Here is a 24,610-nt window from a genome sequence, read left to right on the forward strand (position 1 = left end):
GGTAAACTTCATGACTGTAGCATGAGCCATGTGGTTTAAACAGACTGTAAGCCTATAAAAGAGATTAAAAACAGATGAATAGTCTCAAATACTATGGCAGAGAGCAGGTGAAATAGACAGCAGGAGCAATTCTGGTTTGATGTCGTTGAGAATGAGATCTGAGTTGCAGGATGACTATGCTATCACTAGACAGTGGCGTTTTGATGAATTTCAATTTATACTCTATGCGTGTCTTTTCTTGGTGTGTGTTTTTGTGTAGGTGCGTACACACACATACATACACAAATAACGATAGAGATGCCAATGGCGCATCTAGTCTTGTTCACATCATGGCCATCTAGGTGCCTATGGGATGCCAAAATACAGAAGCTCAGCACATCAGCCCTCTTCCTGTTTGTGATTCCCAACCACTGGCATTCAGAGGCATAATGCATCTTAGAAAGCACCAGGATGTTCGTCATTAGAATTCTGATTGCATCAGAATGTGCCCAGCATGGCAGGGAAGTATTTGCTGCAACTCCTGTTCTTGGTGCATCTGTACTGATTCATGCACACCTACCCTGCAACTTCAAAATTACATAACTTGAATGCTTGGCACGAGAGCATAGTGAATCGGGTGCAGCATCAAAAGAATCATTTTGCTTGCAATAATATATATATATATATATATATATATATATATATATATATATGGTTAAGATTACTAACATTCAAATCTGCATCTGTTATTGCAGGAGGAAAGCACTCAAACTAATCCCCACGGATTAAATGTTTCAAGTTGTATAAATACACATCAATTAACTTCAATCTGTAACACTTGGCAAGTTGAGCAAACTGCAAATTATCTTCCTTTATTATGCAAGGTGATTTGTATCATGAATACGTTGAAATGAAAAACTTTAATCCCTGTTGGGGGGGGGGAAATAACCCCCCAAAATGCCCACTATTTACATTGATAGAAGTTAACATATTATGTTTAGCGAGGTTATTATTTCCAAACAAACAGAAAACACTTTTAAAGCAACAACAAATGTTTCAGGGTGTTCCCCCCCCCCCCCCACTACATAATATTCACAAGGACCCATTTGGCTGAACCGTGTCCACACATTTGTGTGGCGTGTTCCACTGAAATGAAGAGAAATTACACAGCAGCAGTGCAAGTAGGGCTGGATGCGACACCACCAAAATATGGTAGGCAAAGAACAAAACATACTTATGATGATACCATCCATATCATTTCCTCTACAAGCTCTGCTGTGATATTTAAGGTTTCAAGGAAGATTGTGTCCTGTGTGGCTTGTTTGCTATCTATTTATATTTTTGGCCATACATTATCAAGTGCTAAGACCCTTCCCAATTTCTTCATGGAACAAAGAAAGTTCAGCTTAATTTTGTGGTGTTAACTGTTCACAAGGACCAATGCTCTCATGTCTGTCTGTCTTTAGAACCTTTTCTAGGATGTTGTCAAAGTCTTCCTGGTTATCTATTTGAAGATGCTGAAACAGAATGCAGCAAAGAGAGACATTATTACAACATTAATAGGCTCCACGGAAAGCTAACCAGAATAAGCAGCCAGTCAGCTCTTTAGGCCCCCAAACTACACAACACAGGCAACTGTAAGTAATGGAAAAGACAAATTGGAAGGTGCATGGGAGGAAAAGCTATTGGGGGGGAGATGATTTGGAAGGAGTAAATGGTAGTTGGGGAAAGGGTATCTCTCTGCTCATTCCTCCAGTGATAAGTAATCATTGTTTCTTCCCTGGCAGGGCTGTTGGGCTACAGTCCATGACCATTTCAAATGGTGTCGCTCCCAGCCCCCATGAGCTTGTGTTTTAGTGTAACTTGTGGCTTGGGTCTCAGCATCACAGCTTTATAAAATTTCTGTAAACATAACCACATAATCTCATTTCCAACAAGATGATCTTCTCATGAAGATAAAATGATTATAAACAAGACAAATGGACAAAGGGTGAAATCAGTTAAGTAGTTAGTGTTAAAGAGAATTTCTAACACTAGTGATTAGAGGAGGACTGGAAGAAAATTATGGAGTATTATTAGCGTTAATTTGATTTTTATCACCCGCCCTTCGCCATAAGGTCCCAGGGTGGGTGACAACCAGGGCTTTTATTCAGCTGGAACACAACTGAACTCAGTTCCGGCACCTCTCAGGTGGGCACCCTTTCCATTATAAGAGGACAAGGGAGGCGTTCATGGTGAGTTCCAGCACCACTTTTGCTAGAAAAACAGCACTGGTGAGAACAATTTAAAATACAAAATTGGAAACTGTTTAAAACAAATTATAACCACAGTTACAGGGTTGGTCTCTCTCTCTCTCCCCCCACCCTCTCCCTCCCTCTCTCTCCCTCCCCTCCCTCCCTCCCTCCTTCAACTGTCAAAGGCCAAAGCTATGGATTCTGGGGACGTGCATTCTCTGTGTATCCTGATTTACAGGGATAAGGGGTTTCTGCATTGGACTGCTCAGTTAACAGGGGTTTCTGCATTGGGCTGCTCAGTTAACAAGGCATCTCAAGTTGGATCATGGACTCCCTGAGCTACGAAATTGCCTATTGGAATCACCTGTCCAAAAAATTCACAACTGCCCCTCCCCAAATAAAACCAAGTTGTTGGGGAAACACCTCAAGAGGGTAGGAAGAGGTGAGTTGCTGAGGTGCCCACAGCTGAGTTGTTGCAACACTCTGAGATAGGGAGATGGGGCAGCAGCAGCAGCAGCAGCAGCAGCAGCAAGGTGCAAATGGAGCTAAACTGGTGCTCCTGACAGTGCATCAGGTATGTGGTACAGCGCAGCCACGCCATGTGCTGCTGGGACAGGGGCAGATATCTTTCATCTTGACAAGCTTCTAACTGTGGTGAATCGTTTTCCTAGGGTACTGCAATTGCAGTGGCTCGGAGGATCAATTAAAAACCACATTTGTTTTTCACATGGGTCTGTCCACCAACTGGCAACATTAATCCACTCCGGAAGGTCTGCTATGCTTGCAAATTTCTGTGAGAAGGAAGGGGGGGGGGGGAAGTAGCCATTTTTAGATTCCCTGTTATAGTGAATGAAAGGGGGAGGGAGCTTTGTTTCTAATGGATCGAATTTGGTCCCCAACAATGCGTTGAACTGGCAAGGTAGCAAGCATGGCTGCTTTTCAAAGATACAGATATAGATTCAAGTTGAATCTCGTGACTGGCACACACCGCTTAATGGATGAAATGGTGACTCTGACAGTAAATCTTCTACCACCACAAGTGACCTATAGCATTTCTCTGTCCATATTGTGGCCATGTTAGAAATATTAGAATGCATCCTATTTTCTCAAATGTAGCAAAGCCAGTTAATCAAATCAAACACTGGAATAAACTGTCAGCACTTACTGGATGGATGCGCAGTAGAACTTGTGCTACTTTCTCCTGCAGATGCTTAATTCGTTCTTCTGTCGCTTTTATTTGCGTCCCACACAGACTAATCTTTTTTTCGGCAGCATGTTTGGCTAGAAGCCCATGCTGCTTTATAGACAGGAGTTTTTCAAAAAGTTGTTCATCATATTGCGAAAAATACTGTAACAAATATTGATACCCTTGAAATTTTAGTGCGGACTTTAAAAGCAATTTCTCCTCTTACACTCTAATATACAATTTGTTCAGCCAACAAATCAAAACGAAGCCCCAAGATATAGCCATGTGGTAAATGTATTGTCCACCCCGGTCTCAGAATGCTGCCCAGGGCAGTGAGAGAGTCATTCATTTGTCAATAGCTCTGCCATCCCCTCGGGATTAGAGCTCTGCTCTTGAAATTATAAGCACATGGAAATGCAGGGGGAGTTGCTTAGTGGTGGCTAAGTGGCACTTTATACAAGCATAAAGGTAAAGGTAAAGGGACCCCTGACCATTAGGTCCAGTCGTGGCCGACTCTGGGGTTGCGGTGCTCATCTCGCTTTATTGGCCGAGGGAGCCGGCGTACAGCTTCTGGGTCATGTGGCCAGCATGACTAAGCCGCTTCTGGCGAACCAGAGCAGCGCACGGAAACGCCGTTTAACTTCCCGCCGGAAGCACCCAAGAGTGCTTTCGAACTGCTAGGTTGGCAGGCGCTGGGACCGAACAACGGGAGCGCACCCCGCCATGGGGATTTGAACCGCCAACCTCTTCATCGGCAAGCCCTAGGCGCTGAGGCTTTAACCCACAGCGCCACCCGCGTCCCTATACAAGCATAGAGGTACATTATTTATGGTCTTTAAAGAAAGCACATGGCCAAAGATGGAGGATGGTGCTGAACAGGTTTGGTGGGAAGAGGAAAGGGGGCAATTCCAAAAGGATTGCAAGAAACCTTTTCCTGTTTACACCACAGGTAATAAATTTATGTAGATGGTTGCCAGTAGGGTAGTTGTACTGTGGACTGGTAGCTTCAGTTGCATCGTCTCCATGCATCTATTCCAGGGAACAGACAGAAAGGTGCACCCCTCAGCCACCCAGATCCAAATTGGTGGTGAAACTGGAATTAACCACAGGATAGGAGACCATACCATATCAACATTGTCTAACTAACACACCTGTTAAGGACATAACCCTCAACAGCTATCACTTCCTGGCAATTTAGAACTTGAGTGAACAAGGAAAAAACCCTTAACACAAATTAAACTGTAAGGGTTTTTGTTTGTTTGTTAATTGTATGCAGCAAAGATGGTTCTTTTTAGACGTTCATTGAAGATGCCAGCCTCCCACTCATTGCATTTCTCTTCATAAATCTCACATGCCTATGACTGATCCAATAGAAAATCATTTCAGAGAATATGAATTGGTCGTATTAAATAGCTTTTACCTGAATTATGTCCACAGGCACAGCCTTATTCCGCTCAGAATCCCTGTTCAGCTATTGGCATAAAGGAAACAAAATGCCTAGACTTAGAAAATGGCAAGAAGGGTGAAAATCTTGTACGGTAAGATGCAAAGCAGCAGCGCGGAACCTGTGCCCCACAGCAGAATTTCATCCAGCATGAGACATCCAGTGCACTTTCCCACACTGCTCCATCAGGAAATGATTGACTGGGGCAGGAGCACTGGATGCTCTGCGTGGAAAGTGGGTGGGTGTGGGAGCCCCACTTGGCTCCTTCCTTGGCTTCCTCATCTTCTTATCAACATCATATCCTGTTTTCCAAGTTGGAATTAAGAAACAGAAATAGTTCCAAATGCTGAAGAAAATGCAAAATCAGAGCAAGTGTCCTGAAGCTGAAGAAATGAGAGAGCAACTCCAACATTATAGCCCCTAAACAACATACTCGGAACAACTTGTGCCGAATACCTGAAATCTGAGTGGTTTAGCGTCCTTGTTCTCTTTAGACTAAGTACAAATAGTTCCAGCACATTCCCACAATTTTTATATAATTCAAATGTCCACTCACCTTGAACATAGATAAAATGTCTTCAGGGGTCATAGAAGAAAGATGTTCTCTTGTAAGATTGCATTTGGGTAAAAAGTATAGCAGGATCTCTCTGGAAAAGACAACAATTGCAACATACCAAAACAGATCCCTCCATCGTAAGTTAAAAATGCTGACTCCAATGTGTGGGGAATTTTTAACATTCCTCCCATACTGTTTTCTCACCAAGTGTAGCAAAAGCTGCCATTTGCTCCTGAAATGAGGGGTTTGGATAGAAAATGATGCACGGAAAAGGAGCGAAACTGCAATTGTTCCATGATCTTGACTACCCGCCCCCCCCCCCAGCATAGCTGTGCTTTGTTAAAAAAGAGGACCTAACCACATTTCTGAGAGTATTTCATATAATGTGTAATTTGGCCTTGAGTGAAAATGCACACATTCAAAAATTGGGTTCAGTGTTTATCTAGCCAGAATGCTAGATTATTATCAACTGGATTTTTTTTTAAAAAAAGTAAGGATTTTGATGGAATTACTTGTCTGCAAAAAATAATAATGCTGAAAGCCTTAACAGAGTTATTAAAAATATTGTTAAGAATCCATACAAGCTGTAGTTCTTGTTGACCATATAATCTATGCCTTAAACTGTTCCCTGGAGGACCATTTCAATGTCAATTCCACACAGGAGTGTATATTCATTAAGTATTTCACAGTCCAATAGGCCCATCACTCAGTTGCCTTCTTGATTCATATTTAGCATGAAATTAGGCCTCAAAAAGGTCCTTGTTAGGATACAAGGACAACACATTTGGCTGCAAGACTGTACCTTTAGGAATACTTACTTGATGAGAGCTGTCAAGGTTTCTACCATTTTGTTTTCAGAAATGCTCTGGGGATCCCCACATGTGTGCGAAACTGCATCATTAGACTCCTGCTCAGCAACAAGAGCTTGCTCTTTGCTGTCGTCTTCTGAAGTCTCCATGGAGTCACTGAACAGACACACCACAAAGATCAGTTCAAGGACCATACCCCTCCTCCCAAACAGGGAAAGAACCATAGCTGTGGGGTAGAACACAGGCTTTGCATACTGAATTCCTGGCATGCCATCTCAGTTAAATAGGATCAGATAGTTTTGGTTGAGAACGTGGAGAGATGCTGCCATTTAGAGTAGACAATACTAGATTGTCCAGATGGATGAATCTAGTCAACAGGAAGGTTGTCTGCCTTATTTCAAGACTGGCTGGGTCTAAATACAGTGGTACCTCGGGTTAAGTACTTAATTCATTCCGGAGGTCCGTACCTAACCTGAAACTGTTCTTAACCTGAAGCACCACTTTAGCTAATGGGGCCTCCTGCTGCCACTGCACCACCACTGCACGATTTCTGTTCTCATCCTGAAGCAAAGTTCTTAACCTGAGGTACTATTTCTGGGTTAGTGGAGTCTGTAACCTGAAGCGTATGTAACCCGAAGCGTATGTAACCCGAGGTACCACTGTAATAAAATTATTATTATTAGTCAAACTATTGGCCTATCTACCGTTGGCAGTATTTCTCCCAGATTTCTGGCAAGAGTTTTCCCCAACCCTACCCAAAGACAATAGGATTGAAACTGGGAACCTCTGGGCTCTCTGGCACCCACTGTGTTCCAGCTCCCACCCCACCCCATTCACAGTGTTTAAGGTGGAATCTACACGCATATAAAAACCGTTCTGAAAATGCTTTTTTAAAAAAGCATTTTTAAAAATACATTGAATTTTCTGTAAGGCTCACCATCACCATCTAGTCTCACATTGCATACTGCACTTAAAACACACTTAAAACATTTTATTTGCAGCTATGTAGCTGAGTCCTAAGTCTCTTTCTACAGTAGGGCTTAAGCTATCTTGGCTCTTTTCATGTCTACCCATATTTACATTATTTCTATTTCCTATTGTGGGACGCAGGTGGCACTGTGGGTTAAACCACAGAGCCTAGGACTTGCCGATCGGAAGGTTGGCGGTTCGAATCCCCGTGACAGGGTGAGCTCCCATTGCTCAGTCCCAGCTCCTGCCAACCTAGCAGTTTGAAAGCATGTCAGAGGTGCAAGTAGATAAATAACTTCCAGCGGGAAGTTAAACGGGGTTTCTGTCTGCTGCTCTGGTTCGCCAGAAGCGGCTTAGTCATGCTGGCCACATGACCTGGAAGCTGTACGCTGGCTCCCTCGGCCAATAAAGCGAGATGAGCGGCACAACCCCAGGGTCGGTCACGACTGGACCTAATGGTCAGGGGTCCCTTTACCCTTATTGTGATGTATACACTTTAAATAAATTAGAACTCAAAACCTTATCCAGTGAGGATCCTGGTAAACTCACCTTTCCAAGTCCGCTGGTGGCAAATGTTTTTTCTCAAAATCAAAACAACTATTTGGGCTGAATGCACTGCCTCCCTTTTCATCACACTCTTCCTTTTTTTCTTCTAAGTGAATTAAAAATATCAGAAGAAATAGCACGCAAGTTAGCTTTAACTGAGTGAGCAAGTCTGGATGCGGGAGCCCCATGCAAGCTGCAGTGAGGTTCCTGAAATGTGCTTGGCTAAATGTTAATGGGGCTGCAGTTCATTCAAGTATCAGTTGGTTCATGAGTTGGGTTTCCAGTAATTTGAAATCCGGCTAGAAATGAACATGTAGGTCAAGTCTGACAAACATGATTGGATTTTTCTAGAAGTCATGTAATACAATTTTGCAGTACTTGCAAGCACATTCTGAACAACTGACTGCCAGCAATAAGGGCACATTGGTGTAACACTGGTGTAGTGCAGAAATCTCTAGGTGGATGACAAAACCAGTGACATTTTCAGCCTGCGTCAAAGATCTTTTCACAGTGCCTGGCATCACAAACACAAATACCTCTTCTGACCTTGGCCACATACCAGTGGCAGCAACCATGATGCTATTCCCTTACCATCTGTGGTTACGAGTCCTCAAGCACAGCACCTTTAATTCACCTTTAAAGCATTATGTAAGTGGAGATACTGGCTATGACGTATTTTAGAAACATGAAAATAGATATCCCACTGACAAAAATATGACTGCTTTTACCTTTGTACAGGAAAATAACGTCTTCATCTTCTGGCGTAACTTCGGTGTCACTGTCAGATAGTATAATCTGCAATGTAACATTTTGATTATGATGAGGTCTTTTCTCAAAATATTTAGAAATACATGGATCTTTGGCACTGGGAACCCCATTGGAATTTTGATTTCAACTTGGTAGCTAAACTTGTAGTAATCTCTGTCTCCTTTTTAACCAGCACCTTACTGACTCTGCTGTACAACTTCACTTGCATCTGACTATAAGAACATAGGAAGAGGCTGCTAGATCAGCCCAACACAATAATTACAAGAAAAGAGATTATTCTGCACATTTCCACCTGCTTAAAATAATTCTTGTTGTGGTGTTCAGTACATTGTTCCTACCTAACTTCCATCTCTCTGCACCCCACCCAGTAACTTTCAGGATCTTTTCCTGGGATGCAATATCAGTTGCTAAAGCAACTGCAGTTTGACCAGGAGCAAAGCTTACTCCACAAGACTGTGTATGGAGGTCCTGAGCTGCCCAAATGACAAGACTCCCCCTCTCAGCCTCGCTGATGTGGTCGAAAGGAAAGCAGAGCATATGTTTGGCACCAGCTTGGCTGCAGGAGCCATTGGAAGGAGACGTATAAAGCGCCATCCAACCATCTTGGGGACTCCAGACTTGACTAGGGTCCCCCTTAGCCTTTTCTTCTTCCAAAGATATCCTGCAAGGTAGCAGAGATTTAGGATCAGAGTTCTCCTACCTTCCTACATTAATGAACCCCATCTTCTCCTTATTTCCCTCTGCAGCATGTGCAGAAACCACTTTCTTGACCATTCGACCCACCATGGGTCTTGTCCACTCAATCCACTGGAGCCTGTCTTCGCATGCAGAGGAAGTCCCTAATTCAATGAGGGCTTAAGACCCATTGGCTACCCTTGCTGGGTTTAGATGACCAATCAAAGCCTTTTCCTGGCATGTGGCCTCTGTCACATGATGGGAGCTTCTGGGAGCCACAGGTGAGAGCTGATTGAATGGTGGGGACCAAAGGTGGACCAGCTACCCCAGAGGGAACACAGCATGTCCCCCACCAGAGGTACTAGCTCTCCCCTAACACCCCTATACACACACCCCTAATTTGATATGGATCGATTAATAATTATTCTTGTAGGGAGAGCTCTTCACTCAAATATCAAATAAAATTTCCTGAGTCACATTGTGTACAAAAGTCAACAAAAGATTTCCCATCATATCTACATTTCAAGTTCTCTCTTTGGGGAGCCTAGCAAAATTGGTTTCAACCTTTTGTTACTGCCCTTTATAGGGCCCTCAATGACATAAATAATCTTAAGTAATTTAAAGATGTTTGTTTTGCATTGTTTTCCGGAAGCCATTGCCTTAATTTTCTGATGTTTCTCATTATGCTACTTGCCAGCACCGCAGCCTCCCAAAGTAATTGTAAACATAAGACTTGACATATGTTAAGTGTAATCTCACTTGCTGGCATTCTTTTTGTTTTGGGTAGACCACCTGCTATTTACAATAAGTGGCAGGAACATAATTAACTCAGGATAGTGAACTCTTTCAAATGTGTGCTAATTATACCTGCATAATACAGTTTGTCGACTGCTTTTTTCTTTGTCAGAGGAAGTAGTACATATTTCTAGACAAACCAAACAGTTGAGCTGATGAGCCACAAGTAATTAAAGCAAGAAGTATTTCAAAGGAGAGGCTTAGAGTGCTCAAAGCAGCCAGCTGAGTATTAGGGACTTTTAAGTAATTCAGTCGCCATCTATGCTACGTTTTCTGCAATGAAAATTGCTTTTTGGTGCCAGTATCAGAAAAACAGGCAAGGGCATTTTTATTTTTATTTTTTTTAAAAGGAAATGTTTCACTCTTGCCACCTGTTCAAAATATATGTTTTAGAAGCAGCCATCACCTAAGAGATGTAGGTAATGTGGATTTCAAAGTAAGCCTGTCTCAAACTACATGTAACCAAGTTGTTTCTTTAACCCTAGGTGTGCCCCAATTAAGAGCAAAAATTCCCCCTGCTCCCTCCAACACTTTTCGCTCAGGCCAGCCCAGCTTTTGATATTGCAACCAGACTGTGAGATGCAAGGCATGGCAGAAGGAGGGCTGAGCCCTGTGGATACCTCTTCTATCCTCTTTATACAGTGGTACCTCGGGTTACATATGCTTCAGGTTACATACGCTTCAGGTTACAGACTCCACTAACCCAGAAATAGTGCTTCAGGTTAAGAACTTTGCTTCAGGATGAGAACAGAAATCGTGCAGCGGTAGCGGGAGGCCCCATTAGCTAAAGTGGTGCTTCAGGTTAAGAACAGTTTCAGGTTAAGAACGGCCCTCCAGAACGAATTAAGTACTTAACCCGAGGTACCACTGTACATGCAACTTCCTCCACGTGTAGCCTAAACCTCAGAATCCAGTCTGATTTGCACAAGGAAGTAACGAATGGGCTCTTACGCAAATGATTTCTTGCTTGCTATCCGCTTCAGTTTTGCTGAACTCAAGCTTTTCATTACATGTCTTTTCATCTTGTGTTTCAATAGGTGACACCTGCATTAGAATGAGAACAATTAGGGCAATTAATTAGAGCTCAACAACAGCGACATAAGTGTTTGCTACATAAATAAAAGAACCCACTTTTCCCAAGATAGCTTACTAATTTAAGCAGTGCTGGAGCGCCATGATTAACAATGTCTGCGACAGAGTCTATTGCCACGGTAGCTAGATGGCTGCAAGCGGAATGTGACCTCTGACACAGAATCAAGCTACCTGCCCATTAACGTAATGATGATAAGCAATAATAATAATAACAACAATGTTGCACAAATATCTGGAAAATAGTCTGAATGCACTAATAAAAAGAAAAAGAGCTGGTTCACACATGCAGATGCACCACCTGATTACTATACACCTGATTAATGTACACCTGATGACTGGAAGCTGAATGTGTGAACTGATGCCACTGAAAAGCAAGGCACATGAAGGATGGGAGAGGACTTGTGGCACTGTATGACACGTCATGGCCATTCACACACACAACTGACCACTGGATGGTCACAGTAATCTAGACATGAATGTGTGTATGTGTCAAGTAGCCCAATGCCTTGATCAGAATACCAAACAACCCCCTCCTAAGGCCCTGCCTCCTCTTTTCTCTGAAGTTGCAAACCTGTTCTCTAATCTCTATATTCTGTTATAGTCTTTCTGTGACTCTTGAATGCACTAAAAAAAAAACCACCCCAGCCCAATTTTACCCCATGTGGATGTGCCAGTTCATTTAAGCAACAAATTAATAGGGGGAAATGAATCATTCAAGGGAGAATAAGAATTATGAAGCACATCGAATATTGTGAGGCCTACTGATTGTTTTCAACACATGCTGCCATATGCCTGTACCTCTGATATATCATGATCCTTCTTCTCCTCCTCCTCCGCTGAAAGGGAACATTTTTCTTCCTGACAAGGATGCTGTCTCCTTTGAGGGCAAGTCATTTGCTTTGCAGGTGGCTCCATTTGATGGCTCGAGTGCTGTGTGCCTCTTTTATTTGTACTACTCTTAATCAAACGACTGCAGGCTGGATGTGGATCTTTATGAAAAGCTTTTCTCTCGCACAGCATCTTCTGGGCATTTGAAAGAGAAACTGGCATCACTTTTTCAAGCTTGGATAGAATTGTTCCATTGGTTAGATTCATGAGATAACAGAGACTATTACTTGATTAAGGACAAATCTAAAGACTACTGATGTTACTGATCCTAAAGATCAGATTATTTGCCAAATTATTTTGCTGAGTCACCTTTCATAGCAGTTCATATTGGGTGAGTACCTGTTGTTTCACAAGGTTGGAAGAACAGATCATGAACCTTAGAGTCTAGATATACAGTGATGAAGAATATATGAGCATACATATACACACATTACTGTCTTTTTCTCCATCCTTTTTTCCTTCTATCTCTCCCCTAAAGGCCACATAACACACCAGAAACCAGGAAATAGAAGTATTAACAAATGGGGCCCTACAACAAATTGTTGCAGTGCATCCCTGGTGTTATCTAAGCCCATGACTGAAAGGGTTAAATGCATAAATATAAGCATCAAAGGCAGGAGTCTTTGCTCTTAAAGGTAAAGGTATCCCTGCCCGTACGGGCCAGTCGTGTCCGACTCTAGGGTTGTGCGCCCATCTCACTTAAGAGGCCGGGGGCCAGCGCTGTCCGGAGACACTTCCGGGTCACGTGGCCAGTGTGACAAAGCTGCATCTGGCGAGCCAGCGCAGCACACGGAAACGCCGTTTACCTTCCCACCAGTAAGCGGTCCCTATTTATCTACTTGCACCCGAGAGTGCTTTCGAACTGCTAGGTTGGCAGGCGCTGGGACCGAACGACGGGAGCGCACCCCGCCGCGGGGATTCGAACTGCCGACCTTTCGATCGGCAAGTCCTAGGCACTGAGGCTTTTACCCACAGCGCTACCCGCGTCCCTCTTACTTTGCTCTTACTTGGGTCTTATTTCATGTCCATTTCTTTCTTTCTTTAATTTTTGAACATTTGTAGAACCAATCTGCATGGAAGTCAATGGACCATGAAACTTCCACATGCATTTGACCCGGGAAGAGATTTGAGCGGATAATTTGGGTAAACTGACCTTTCCGCAGTCTGAGAGGTATGTCGATTTTTGAATGGGAATCCAAACAGCTGGCCTACATGATTAACAACCGGCTGCATTGCAAGGCTGTTGTAAGCTACTCATTCCCAGCACAGGTCTCCAACCTTCCCTACAGCTACACTGGAGGCTTGCTGTAAAATCTTGCTGAGACCTTCCCTCTTGTGGGACTTGTATTCCAACAGCATCTAGAGGGCCTGAGTTGACATCTGGTAGCAAAAGGCCTTTGACTGCCAGGTGAGCAGTGTTCCTCGAGCCATGGGTGTTATGTACTGAAGTTCTCACCCTGGGGCTAGCAGGGGGATACTGTAGATAGTTTTCACTCAGGCCCACATATGCAAATAAGGGATTGAAAGTGACGTTCAGTGATTGGATAGTTACAGAAAATGGTTACTGTTGCGTTCTAGTGGAGCTCTATATAAGCAGGCTGGCTGAACCCTTCAGTTCAGTTCAGTTCTGGCCTGTGAATAAACAAGAGCTGTTTGAAGAATTGCTGTGTCGTCTGATATGTTCACCCACAACTTAACAATGGGCCTCTTGATGGGCCCAATGCCATCTCCAATATTGTGGGGCTGGGTCCAGGCAGCCAAGGTTGCAACTCATGGGCAGATGACATGCATTCAGGAGGCTGCCCCACCACAAACATGCCACCAATGCACGAAGACTCTCCTACCCCATGTGATTATAGTTGTGTGAAGCTGAATACCTGAACTGTGCTGGTGTAAATACTAGAACCCACCACATTGGTACAGAGATTGCTCTGTATCCTGAGGTTGATGGAGTTGAAATATTTCAAGAGCACCAGGTTGTGGAAGGCTGACACATAACAATTCTCATGTTCCTGCTTGCTCCAGCTCTTCTTTGTAGGTTAGGTATAAAAGAATGTTTCTTGAATAAGAAGACCTCCAAGTGCAGAAAAAACAACCCATTGGATCTAACCTAACGAGTGCTACACAAATTCTTAATAACAATAGCATGCCAAAATAAATGGTTTACTGCCCAATGACAGCCATGTCTCTTAAGATGGCAGTTCCACTGATCTTAGTGGGACTTATTCACAAGCATAGGACTGCAATCCAAGTTACTCACATCCTTATGAGTTTTGCTGTCAGCTGTAGGCTGGACAATTGTATGGGGTTGTATCAAGTGAAGTTTCTGTAAGGTAAGAACAGAGGAATTGACAAGCAGGCATTTTAATCTATTTCATAATTCTTATAAACAGAAGCAATGATCTTATAATATAAATGCAACTGTGTTCTTTGAACAGACTTAAGACTTGGGACTGCAGAAAATACTTTTCTGGAAATATTTCTCAGAATTATTAAAAAAAAATTAGGGGACTACAGAGAGACCCAAAAGAGCTCCACAGCTGCTGCTACTACTATTATATTATATATAATTTCCAGTGTAAAAGTGGGGTGGGGGAAAGAGGAGAAAATTATTAGAAGAATTTTGGACCTCAGACACATAATCATCTCTTAGTTTTTGTGCCTAGAATCCCCCCCCCCCAATGTCTCTTTACGTTTGACTATTCGAAATTTCATCTAACCCTAAGTGCACTCAATAAAAAGGGGAAACCTTAAATTCCAATTATCCAATTCCACAATGAAACATATATAATGACAGGCAACTCCCTGTTTGCATGGGGGTTGCGTTCTGACAAACTGTGTGCGTAAGCCCACTCTGCCCCCATTCTGCTCCCTTCCAGGGCTGAAAATGCTGCACGCAACATACACCATTGTGGAGTTACTTGTGTATGGATATTTGTACAAATCTCAGGAAGCAGCTCACCTGTTCCAGATTTTCCAGCCTCCATTTACGTTGCCGAATGGCATCTACAACGAGCTTTTGTTTGTCATTCTTTGACTGAGTTGGGTTGAAGGTGCCCAAAGGGATGCGGGGCAAACATTCTGGTACACCACACCTAGTAAGTAATATTGACTTTTAGCAATTCAATAGAAAGAAACGCCTGCACCGTCTCTCTAAATGGCATAGGCAAGGACAGGCACATAGCTCAGTGGCCCAGCATCTGCCTTGCATACAGGAGGTCTCAGGTTCAACAGAGAGAGCAGCTACTGAGGGGGGGGGGTATGTCTTCCCCCTTGAGTTCTTTGGAGAAAAGTTGGGATATACATTTAAGAACAGATAAATTGAATTACACTTCCAATGTCATATTTTAATAAACAGAAGTGGACATGTGTCTTAGAGGTGTCTTGAAGAAAGTTATTTCCAAGATAATGCTAAAGTTGGTATGAATATAAAATACTTGCCAGCGTTACATCTTTTTTCATATCATGTTATGCATTTTTGCACGTGTGTGTAAATATATAAATCTCGTTCTGGATTTCCTACACTTAGGAGATTGTTGGGCAAGATGATTTTGAAGCTTGCCTCATACTATGAATACAGTGGTACCCCATGTTAAGTACTTAATTTGTTCTGGAGGTCCGTTCTTAACCTGCAACTGTTCTTAAACTGAAGCACCGCTTTAGCTAATGGAGCCTCCCGCTGCTGCCGCGCCGCCAGAACACGATTTCTGTTCTCATCCTGAAGCAAAGTTCTTAACTTGAGACAATACTTCTGGGTTAGCAGAGTCTGTAACCTGAAGCGTATGTAACCCGAGGTACCACTGTAGTAAGAAAAGAGCGATCTCTGCTGACTAGATAAGACTGTAGGTTCAAGCAAAATGTAAAAGCTTACTTATTTTCGAGAGGGTTAGGATTCTGTCTGCAGTTCCAGGTGCCGTGATGCCTTCCGTGTTTTATATTGGTGTCATATGACAGGAGTCTCCATTTGAGGCAAATATCTAATGAATGAAATTAACAGATTTAAATCCAAATTAATGGTTACAATCAGTAATGGCACAATTGATTTAATATGGTACTGCGGTTGATTGCCTGCATTTTTGCTCTTTAATTCTCAACCCCCTGACAACTTTGGTCACAAATGAGCTAGAAACTATTTGAGCAATGGCATTTTCTCTTGAAATAAATGTTTCTTTGACAAACAGGTAGCCTACACAAGATCCTCAGTGCAAGTCCTAAAACAGTCCACCCTAGTCTTTTTGAGCTTATTCTATTTGTGCATCTCTCCTACATCTCGCCCCAAAATGACAACCTCATGCAGAGAAAAATTTAAAAACAGGTGTATGTGTAGATTTATGTGTGTGTTCTTTTTTAAACCACAGAAACAAAAAGCTCGCAACGTGCCTAGAGTTTTCTTTATCCCACACAGAGGCCTACAAAGCCACTCAAGTTATATGCCAGCAGCCTTTATAACAAAACATGAAGGAGACCTGTTACATTAGCTGCCCCACAGTGTGCTTTTAACGGCAGCAAAAAGTGAAACAAAGGAGTTGTTTATAAGAGGATCCTTTCAAAGAAGAATAAAGTGAAAAACACAGCAGTGCACGGCATCTGTGAAGAGGAATGCTCGAGCGAACATATTTGAAGTCAAAGAACAAAGAACTCTCATTTTCACCCCGCTGAGTTCTACCTTCCCCCTGCCTTGTCTTCCTATTTGTCCAAATGTAGAAACTCACCACACTGAACAATGTCAGGGATTTCCACGGCCCGCCTTCTCTTGTACTGGATGCTCTCTGAAGGTTTATCAGACCAGTTGTTACTCAGATACCCAAAATCACTCCAGAACAAGGCTTCTTCTTTTTGACCTCGGGAGACAAATCGTTGCAATGTTCTGTTGAAATGTGCATGTACACGAAAGCTCATACCAGTAACAAACTTAGTTGGTCTCTAAGGTGCTACTGGAAGGAATCTTTTTTATTATTATTATCTTTGTCAGCAGTGAGACAAACACTGATAAGCACTGCAACATAGCATGGGTATAGGCTGGATGATCATGAGTGCCAGGCCAGATTGCTCTATAGAAGGCTGCCTTATTTACTTCAATGTAGGGCATTGATGGCTACATCCAGAAGAGAACTGCTGGCTGGCCAGCGCTCAGCCATCTCTGGTCCGCAGACAGTGAGACACTTTCCCTAAGAATAGAAGTATAACCTAAAGGAATGGGACTCAGTAGCGGGAAAGCCCTGTGGAAGAAGGGAAGATCAACAAGCTTTCTTGGCACACGGTTATGAAAGACAGCGAGGTTCAGGTGAATTTTGTGATTGGCGCTTAGGGCTTAACTCAGGAGTAGCCAATGTGGAAACCCCCTCCCTATGTTGTGGGACTACAACTCCCATCATCCCTCGCCACTGACTGCGCTGGCTAATGGAAGTTGTAGTCCTTTTTGACAACCACTGGTTTAACGAGACAGTAATCACACTGCAAGCGTGGCATATATTTTTATTTAATTAATTACAGGCCTAGGGTTAATATTCACTGGGAACACAGGGCATGGGAAGGATTAACCCTACATCTGCCATGCTTGCAATGAAAAGACACACACACTGCAGTTAGGCGTGGGGTGGGAGGAGACTCCTAACTGATGCTAACTGATCTCTTTCCTGCAGTAACTGCCGTGTGAATAGGAGGGGGAAGGGTTGAATATCATTACAATTCCCTTAAGAGGAAACAGGTAAATATCTCCACCCCACCTTTATGAGCATTGCTGCTCCACGCCAGTAATAAAAATGATTAAAAATGTGACATGATTGCAAGTGGCACAATTAGCATTAGCCTTTCATTTATCATAGTCCTACACACTTTGTGACCCGCTAATCTGAATTTCAACTACCAGAGGCTTCACATCTTCTGTTTTGGCTGCCTGCCTAAGGCTGCACAACCACCTGTGCATTTTTCTTATATATAAAAGCAAGAGCACACACAGGGAGGGGGAGAGAGACTATAATTGCTACTGGCACTCAGCTATTGGAGAGAGTGCATCTGATCTTAGTTAAGCAAGGAAAAGTATCCAAACTATTTGGAGGGCAAGGTCAAAGATGGGGAAGGAGGGAAAAGAAGCAGCTTTGGTACATTATTTAAAACATTCAGAATTCACATCAATATTAATGATTAAAACCAGATTTTTAAATGGGCATCAGAGCAACGGCATTCAGATTCCAAAATGCAGGTTATCAAAAGCATTTGCATATGCACACAGATCTGATTTTGCAAAAAGAATGCACAAACATGTTTGCCTGTTCTTCTAGCCTCTCTGCTAGGTGAACAGCAATTGCTTGTCAGATTTTATTAGCGAGAAATATCTTGCAGTTTCCCATCTCCTTTCTATTCGCCCCTTGCTGCCATGCCTTGTTTCTTCTGTTTGGAGAGGCTCATTAGCAGTACTCAAGCCAGGCCTGGCCCCAAGATGTTTTGGTTCTCTTGCCATTATATTAAAATTGTTATCCCTCCACTGGGATCCTAAAATGGCTGCATTCCTCTCCATTATATCCTGAACTTCCTGCATCTCCTGGTCTGTTCTGAATTTAATACTTAACATTCTGAACTACCCAGGACTAGTTGTTGACCATTTTAAAGCATAAACTGACCATTCTGTCCTTCACCACTGTTTTGGCTACCCTATGACAAGCCTTTCAACCGATTACTATGCATGTTGAGTCAATTGGTGTGTGTTTTTGTGAACCTAAAACCTAAATGGGTGTTGATATAAATTTTGCAAGGATCGCTGCATGCGTTTTTCCTTTTTGCATGGACTCTACCATGTAATCAAAGTCATAGTAGATGCACATTTTGTATCCTCTTGGTGTGTTCTTCCTTTTTTTTTAAATGCACCTTTGGGCAAGGTAATGAAGGAATGAGTCTGCTTATCTGAGAAAGAATGGGCTGAAAAGAGGTTGGGATGAAACATGAAGCCAGCAGTGTACTTAGAAAAGGAACCCACAGATCGTCTTGTCACTCAAAGCCCACAAAAACCTGAAACTGACCCTAGTATCTAATTCTCACATTTTGAGAGGAGGGACATTGCTCCATTCCACACCATTCTCCTTAAAATGCAGAATATATTAGAAATAAAAGAAGAAGAAAACCACACGGAAGGAACCATGCCATGGCCACCCCTTATATGGCCCTGGTGTGATGCTTCCATGGGCCCCCAAGCCTTCTGACTCTGTAGCATTATTACATTTCTGGCAGCAGCTGGCATGGAATCAGAGCGCCTAGCAAATAAATGGTTCCCCTTATCTATTATGGGTCGAGCAAACTTTTGTGTATCTTGGTGCAGGGAAAGGGCTGAACTGGTGTAAGGATGAGTCAGAAGCTTAGTCACTCAGCCACTCTGATACATTAAGGGTAGTTGTTCACATAATGTGCTTTTAAGGCCGGAATTGTAACTGCCCAAAGGCTCCTAATGCTTGAAACTCATACATTAGCAGCTCAATTACTGTTCAGGTAGCCCCTGAAAGACCTTTTAAAGAGTCAAAAGAGCCGCTATTTATTTATTAAAAACTTTTGCCCTATATGGCAAATCAGATGTGCAGGGACCGTTTAGACTAGACAGTGATGGCTTTGTTGCACTATTTGCTTAGAGAAGCTCATCACGAAGACCCTCTTGTTTTCAAAACTGTCACCACGCACCCCATTAAGGAGGGTCTGTCATGAACTGGAGGCTCCATGCTGTGAATTATTCAGTGCACAGAGCAGCACATATAGGGCTGGATTTTATGGAGACACCATGGGGCTGCTTAGTTGTACGCTTTGGTACCCTCCTGCTTAGACTACTGCAAGGCATTGCACATGGGGCCCACTACTTACTCAATCCTATGTCTTTCCAATACTGAACAAGACAGTTTTCCATTGCCTTCAACAAGCGGTTATATTCCCTAGCGTTTGCAAAGGCCTGCTTGTTGTGCGTTGGCTCCATGATTTCGCACGGCACATCCACGATCCCTACAGCTCCAGAACCAAAACTGCAATAGTAAAAACATACTTTAGATTACACAGTGGGCAGGGCCTGATTTTAGATGTAGCTTCACCACAAACTGAGCTTTTAAAAAATTTAATATACAGTGGCTGAAGTTCAATTGGTAAAATCTTAGAATATTTAGGATTTAGAAAAATTAATTTGGAATCATAGTGCGTCCAAACTGCCAGTGTGGTGTAGTGGTTAGAAATTTGGACTAGGACCTGGGAAACTAAGGTTCAAATCCCTGCTCAGCCATGAAGCTCACAGGGCTCATATTATGTTTTCAACTGGTTGCTCACCCAATGTGTGACAACCCTTTCACGTCACAGTCTTAAAGTTACTATAAATCACTGCCAACCAACGAAGAGGATTTCCTCCTTATGCTAACACCAACTTCAAATGATGGATTTAACTCAGGACCACTTTCCCGCCAAGGAATCACAGAGAATATGGTTTTCTCTCCACCTTGATTTCATCCTTGCAACAGCCCTGTGCAGGAGGCTGGTCTGGGAGAGAGTAACTATCCCAAAGTCACCCATTAACCTTTGAAATAATACTCAAAATGACACAGAGAATATTTCTATCTTTAAGGAGAACTTTGGAGCAAGCCCACCGGCATGTAGCAGAAATGCATTTTCAAGTAACCCTGAAAGGTGGCCCTAAAACACTAAAAAATGAAGAAAACTTACTAAGACCCTCTATTCTTCTGTGGTCCAACTTTCTCAAACATCTTGATCAAGCGTTTATTGCTGTAGATAAGCATGCCATATTGACTTCTGTTCAGAATGTTGACTCCAAATGTTAAGAAGAGCTTTTTGGGTTGTTTCAGATTTCTAAACAGTAAACAAACAAGACTTTATAAAAGATTTTCCCATTGCACTTAACTTCATTTTGAAGGCTACTGACTTCCACAAGTAAATTGCGTACGTAACTATGGATTTAACCCAATTTGATGCGATAAATTAGGAAAGAATCTGATTTTGCTCTGTGGCAAAAAGGATTAACCCATGCACCATTATTAAACAGATATTCATTCTATGTTTTAGAAGTATGGCTCATGAGCAATTTTCAACATTTCTAATGAGCCTTCAGCAAGCACCACTGAACTCATAATTAATTATTCTGAAGTAGGCATGGATAGGTTTCACTGTATGACTCCACAATGATTTCGCAAATTGCCTCAAATGCAGAAGTTTTAATTGCACTAGGTTGGTGTTCCTATTAGAACTACAAACCACACTACTGAGACGATGGCCCCATCTGCACTATACGTTTAAAGCAGTATCATACCACTTTAAACTGTCATGGCTTCCCTCAACGAATCCTGAGACCTGTAGTTTGTTAAGGGTGCTGAGAATTGTTCCCCTCACAGAGATACGATTCTCAGTCATTTAACATCAATCCCTCTTCCCATAGAACTCTGGGAACGGTAGCTCTGGGAAGGGAACAGAGGCTTCCTAACAACTATCAGCAATTGTAACAAACTACAGTTCTCAGCAGTCTTTGGGGAAAGCCACGGCTGCTTCAAATGGTGTGATACTTCTTGAAATATACAATGCTCCTTTGTTTTTCCCTTTTCTTTACAACAGCAGTGAGGATGCTCCAGCTTCTGGGCCTAGTTAGGCCTGGGAAGCCTCTCCATCTGGCACGTAGAGCAGTTTTGTCCAAGCCACACCCACTTGACATACATCTGACATCATACATGACACCAGGTCTGGTGCAAGCAAAGTTGCAACTCCCTGATCGCCAGCGCCTACAAAGCCACGTCCCTTTGCCTGTGTGGTTCGATTTCAAACCACGTGGGCAAAGAGAAACCCTTCACCTGACACTATGGCTTGCTGAAAAACGTTTTCCCAAGTGATCCAGCACTGACTATTAGCCCCATTCTTCATAGGACCCATATTGAACAGTGGCTTTCAGTGTTAGAAAGAGGCTGTCCTTTTTTCTTTACAAGGTAAAGTTTGAACAACGGGGGTAAACTCTCAGAAATGTTTCAATGCCTACAGAACTGAAAACATAATGCCAGGAATATATAGCACCCACAGGTGCCCATGCTTCAACTACGATTGGTCATTTTAGGCAGGCAAGGCTTTTTCTTTTTCTTTTGCACTCGTTCCCCTTTCCCTCTCTCGCATGACCATTTCACCCAAAGTAAACCACAGTCTCATTTAACTTGCCTCTGCTTGTCTTTCAATGTTTCCCTCATTTTCTTTTCATTCTCCATTGCGTCCTTTAATGCGAGCTGAGTACCCCCATCACCAAAAAGGAAAGAGCAGTAGAATAAGTTACTCTGAGCACATATTGTATTCTAGGATCCTCCCAGAGGTTATTTATCTGTTTCATTTACATCTCACCCTTTTTGCATAGGAACTCAAGGGGGTGTACGTGGCCCCCCCCTTGCTTAATCCTGGTCTTCTAGATCCTAGTCTGGCTCTCGACACCACACTTTATCCTACATATAAGCATTCTTTTTTGTGTTACACTTGTTTATTGGAAACTCTTGGATTACAACTCCATCGCGTTCCTTCGGGGTTCGACAACCTTATTTTCTGTCAAGCGCCACAACATTCTCTCAGGTTCTCGCAAGGTGGGTGCATACCTCTGGTGGGTCATAAGGTTAGTAGAAATCAATAGCCTTCTCCTTCATGAATTTTGTCTAATTCTCTTTTAAAGCCACCTAGCACTGCCTCCTGCGGGAGCGAGTTCTGTAGTTAAATTATGGAGACTTTGTGGAAACGGATATCTGAATAGGGCTTAGAAGTAAGTAGTTAAATTGCCTTGCCTTGGACTGTGTCACGTTTATTTATGTACAGCACCTAGCACACTTTTCACACCATGCAAATATTTAGGTGGTGCATTCAAAGCATTAATCACAGTGATAGTTGTGGAAGGCTTGTAAATCAGTATAATGGGGATTAGTATAATAGTGAGCGTTCCTATGAATATAAATGATAATTTGTGCAGGTGCAATTAGTCTACATAATTATCACATTGAAAGTCTTCTGAAGTGGAAAGTGCCTTCTAAACACTCTTTAGGAAATAATTGAATCTGAAGCCAATGCAGCTTAATAACGACTTTAAGAGTCCTCAGCAATAGTAAATAGGCAATTAACAGGATTGGAAAATCTTCCCCACTGTTTAAAGGTCATGCTAGGCAAAACTTTCAAAAGCCTAGCATTAACACCGTGCATGGCCTATATTTCTGAGCAATTATCTTTTAAGTCTATCCAAGTAACACAGCCAAATGTGGAAAAAGTTGACACTCTACACTGGCAGTTGTGGGCCAATAAAAGCGGCTTGTGAAATAAAGCACGGACTTTAGACACAATTCACTGGGAAATCACCCTACTCAAGGCCAGTGAAATGCAGTGGATCGGTATTAGAGATTCTGCTTAATTTTAAAAACCTGGAAGTGGTTTACATGAAATAAATTATGCATTAAAATGCATCAGTAAAAGTCAGAGTTAAGAATAAATTAACCTTAAAAATTAATTATTTAACATTTGTAAGGTTATTCACAAAATATAAATAAAACCAGCAGTTAAAAATATTCATTATAACACATAGGTAAAGGTAAAGGGACCCCTGACCATTAGGTCCAGTCGTGGCCAACTCTGGGGTTGTGGCACTCATCTCGCTTTATTGGCCAAGGGAGCTGGCATACAGCTTCTGGGTCATGTGGCCAGCATGACTAAGCCGCTTCTGGCGAACCAGAGCAGCACACGGAAACGCTGTTTACCTTCCCGCCGGAGCGGTACCTATTTATCTACTTGCACTTTGACGTGCTTTCGAAGGAGCAGGAGCAGGGACCGAGCAATGGGAGCTAACCCTGTTGCAGGGATTCGAACCGCTGACCTTCTGATCAGCAAGTCCTAGGCTCTGTGGTTTAACCCACAGCGCCACCCACATCCCTATTATAACACATATGTACATATTAAAATGTGCATCAACTCTACATATCTGGTTAGGTTTGCCAAAACAAAAATGTGGGTTTTTTTTTTAGCAGGAACCAAAAACAGAACAGCGAAGGAGCCTGCCTGATGTGCACAGGCTGGAAGTTCCAGAATGCAGATCCTTGCAACCCTAAGAGATTGATTCCTTATAAGTACGAACATTGGGTGGTGCATGTCCAAGTGCCCATTCTGCAAACTGAAGTGGCATACATAGGGTAGGGTGGATCTTCAAGTAACATCATGGACTGTGTATCAGAGCCCTCTTCTTCAGGTCCAGAAAGGAACAAGGTTTTGCAACATCAGCCCCTACGACAGGTAGGAAGCTTGAACACTCTGGATTGGCCAGGTTCTTACTACGAGCAGCCTAGCCTTTGCAGCTTCTTTCATTTCTTGCTCCAACCCCTCATTCTCAGGAACCCTGAGGCAGAAGATATACTTTCCCAGCCTGGATTTGGCCATAGTTACTAAAGTCTGCCCCTAAAGGTGGTTGTGTTCACGTTCTTGCACAGCTTTCATTCAATTCCCCTGGAGATTTCCCAGGTAAGACTGTGTGCTTTGGGTGGGCGGGGGAGGAAATAGCAGCACACCCTAAATATCTCAAACATTTTTATCCTTGTTACTATACCTCAAGTTTTTCCTGGAAGAGGGAGTCCTGTGACTGCTGTAATGTGAACTTGGCTTCTTTCACAGCATCTTCAGCTATAAGTATAAGCAAAGGCACCT

General features: G+C 42.7%; 1 protein-coding gene across 5 annotated transcripts in view; it reads right to left on the reverse strand.

The window, feature by feature from the left end:
• Window positions 1–825: 825 nt before the first annotated feature.
• The window catches only part of MORC1 (MORC family CW-type zinc finger 1), a 45,645-nt gene continuing 21,860 nt past the window's right edge, over window positions 826–24,610 (reverse strand). For 3 of the 5 annotated variants that reach the window (XM_083438320.1, XM_083438322.1, XM_083438324.1), the window contains 17 exons: window positions 24,513–24,586; window positions 22,112–22,176; window positions 20,624–20,767; window positions 19,784–19,938; window positions 16,654–16,782; window positions 15,813–15,918; window positions 14,904–15,036; window positions 14,202–14,267; window positions 11,852–12,076; window positions 10,913–11,005; window positions 8,452–8,518; window positions 7,727–7,829; window positions 6,218–6,364; window positions 5,400–5,490; window positions 4,820–4,870; window positions 3,379–3,561; window positions 826–1,496 (listed from right to left, as the gene is read on the reverse strand). In XM_083438320.1, coding sequence (XP_083294446.1) covers window positions 1,386–1,496; window positions 3,379–3,561; window positions 4,820–4,870; window positions 5,400–5,490; window positions 6,218–6,364; window positions 7,727–7,829; window positions 8,452–8,518; window positions 10,913–11,005; window positions 11,852–12,076; window positions 14,202–14,267; window positions 14,904–15,036; window positions 15,813–15,918; window positions 16,654–16,782; window positions 19,784–19,938; window positions 20,624–20,767; window positions 22,112–22,176; window positions 24,513–24,586 — 1,943 coding nt within the window. In that variant the 3' untranslated portion in view covers window positions 826–1,385. The remainder of the gene's footprint in view (window positions 1,497–3,378; window positions 3,562–4,819; window positions 4,871–5,399; window positions 5,491–6,217; window positions 6,365–7,726; window positions 7,830–8,451; window positions 8,519–10,912; window positions 11,006–11,851; window positions 12,077–14,201; window positions 14,268–14,903; window positions 15,037–15,812; window positions 15,919–16,653; window positions 16,783–19,783; window positions 19,939–20,623; window positions 20,768–22,111; window positions 22,177–24,512; window positions 24,587–24,610) is intronic. The other 2 variants (XM_083438321.1, XM_083438323.1) reach the window with 2 other exon arrangements.

The sequence above is a fragment of the Podarcis tiliguerta genome, assembly GCF_965153285.1.
Source record: "Podarcis tiliguerta genome assembly, chromosome: 4".
Lineage (NCBI taxonomy): Eukaryota > Metazoa > Chordata > Lepidosauria > Squamata > Lacertidae > Podarcis > Podarcis tiliguerta.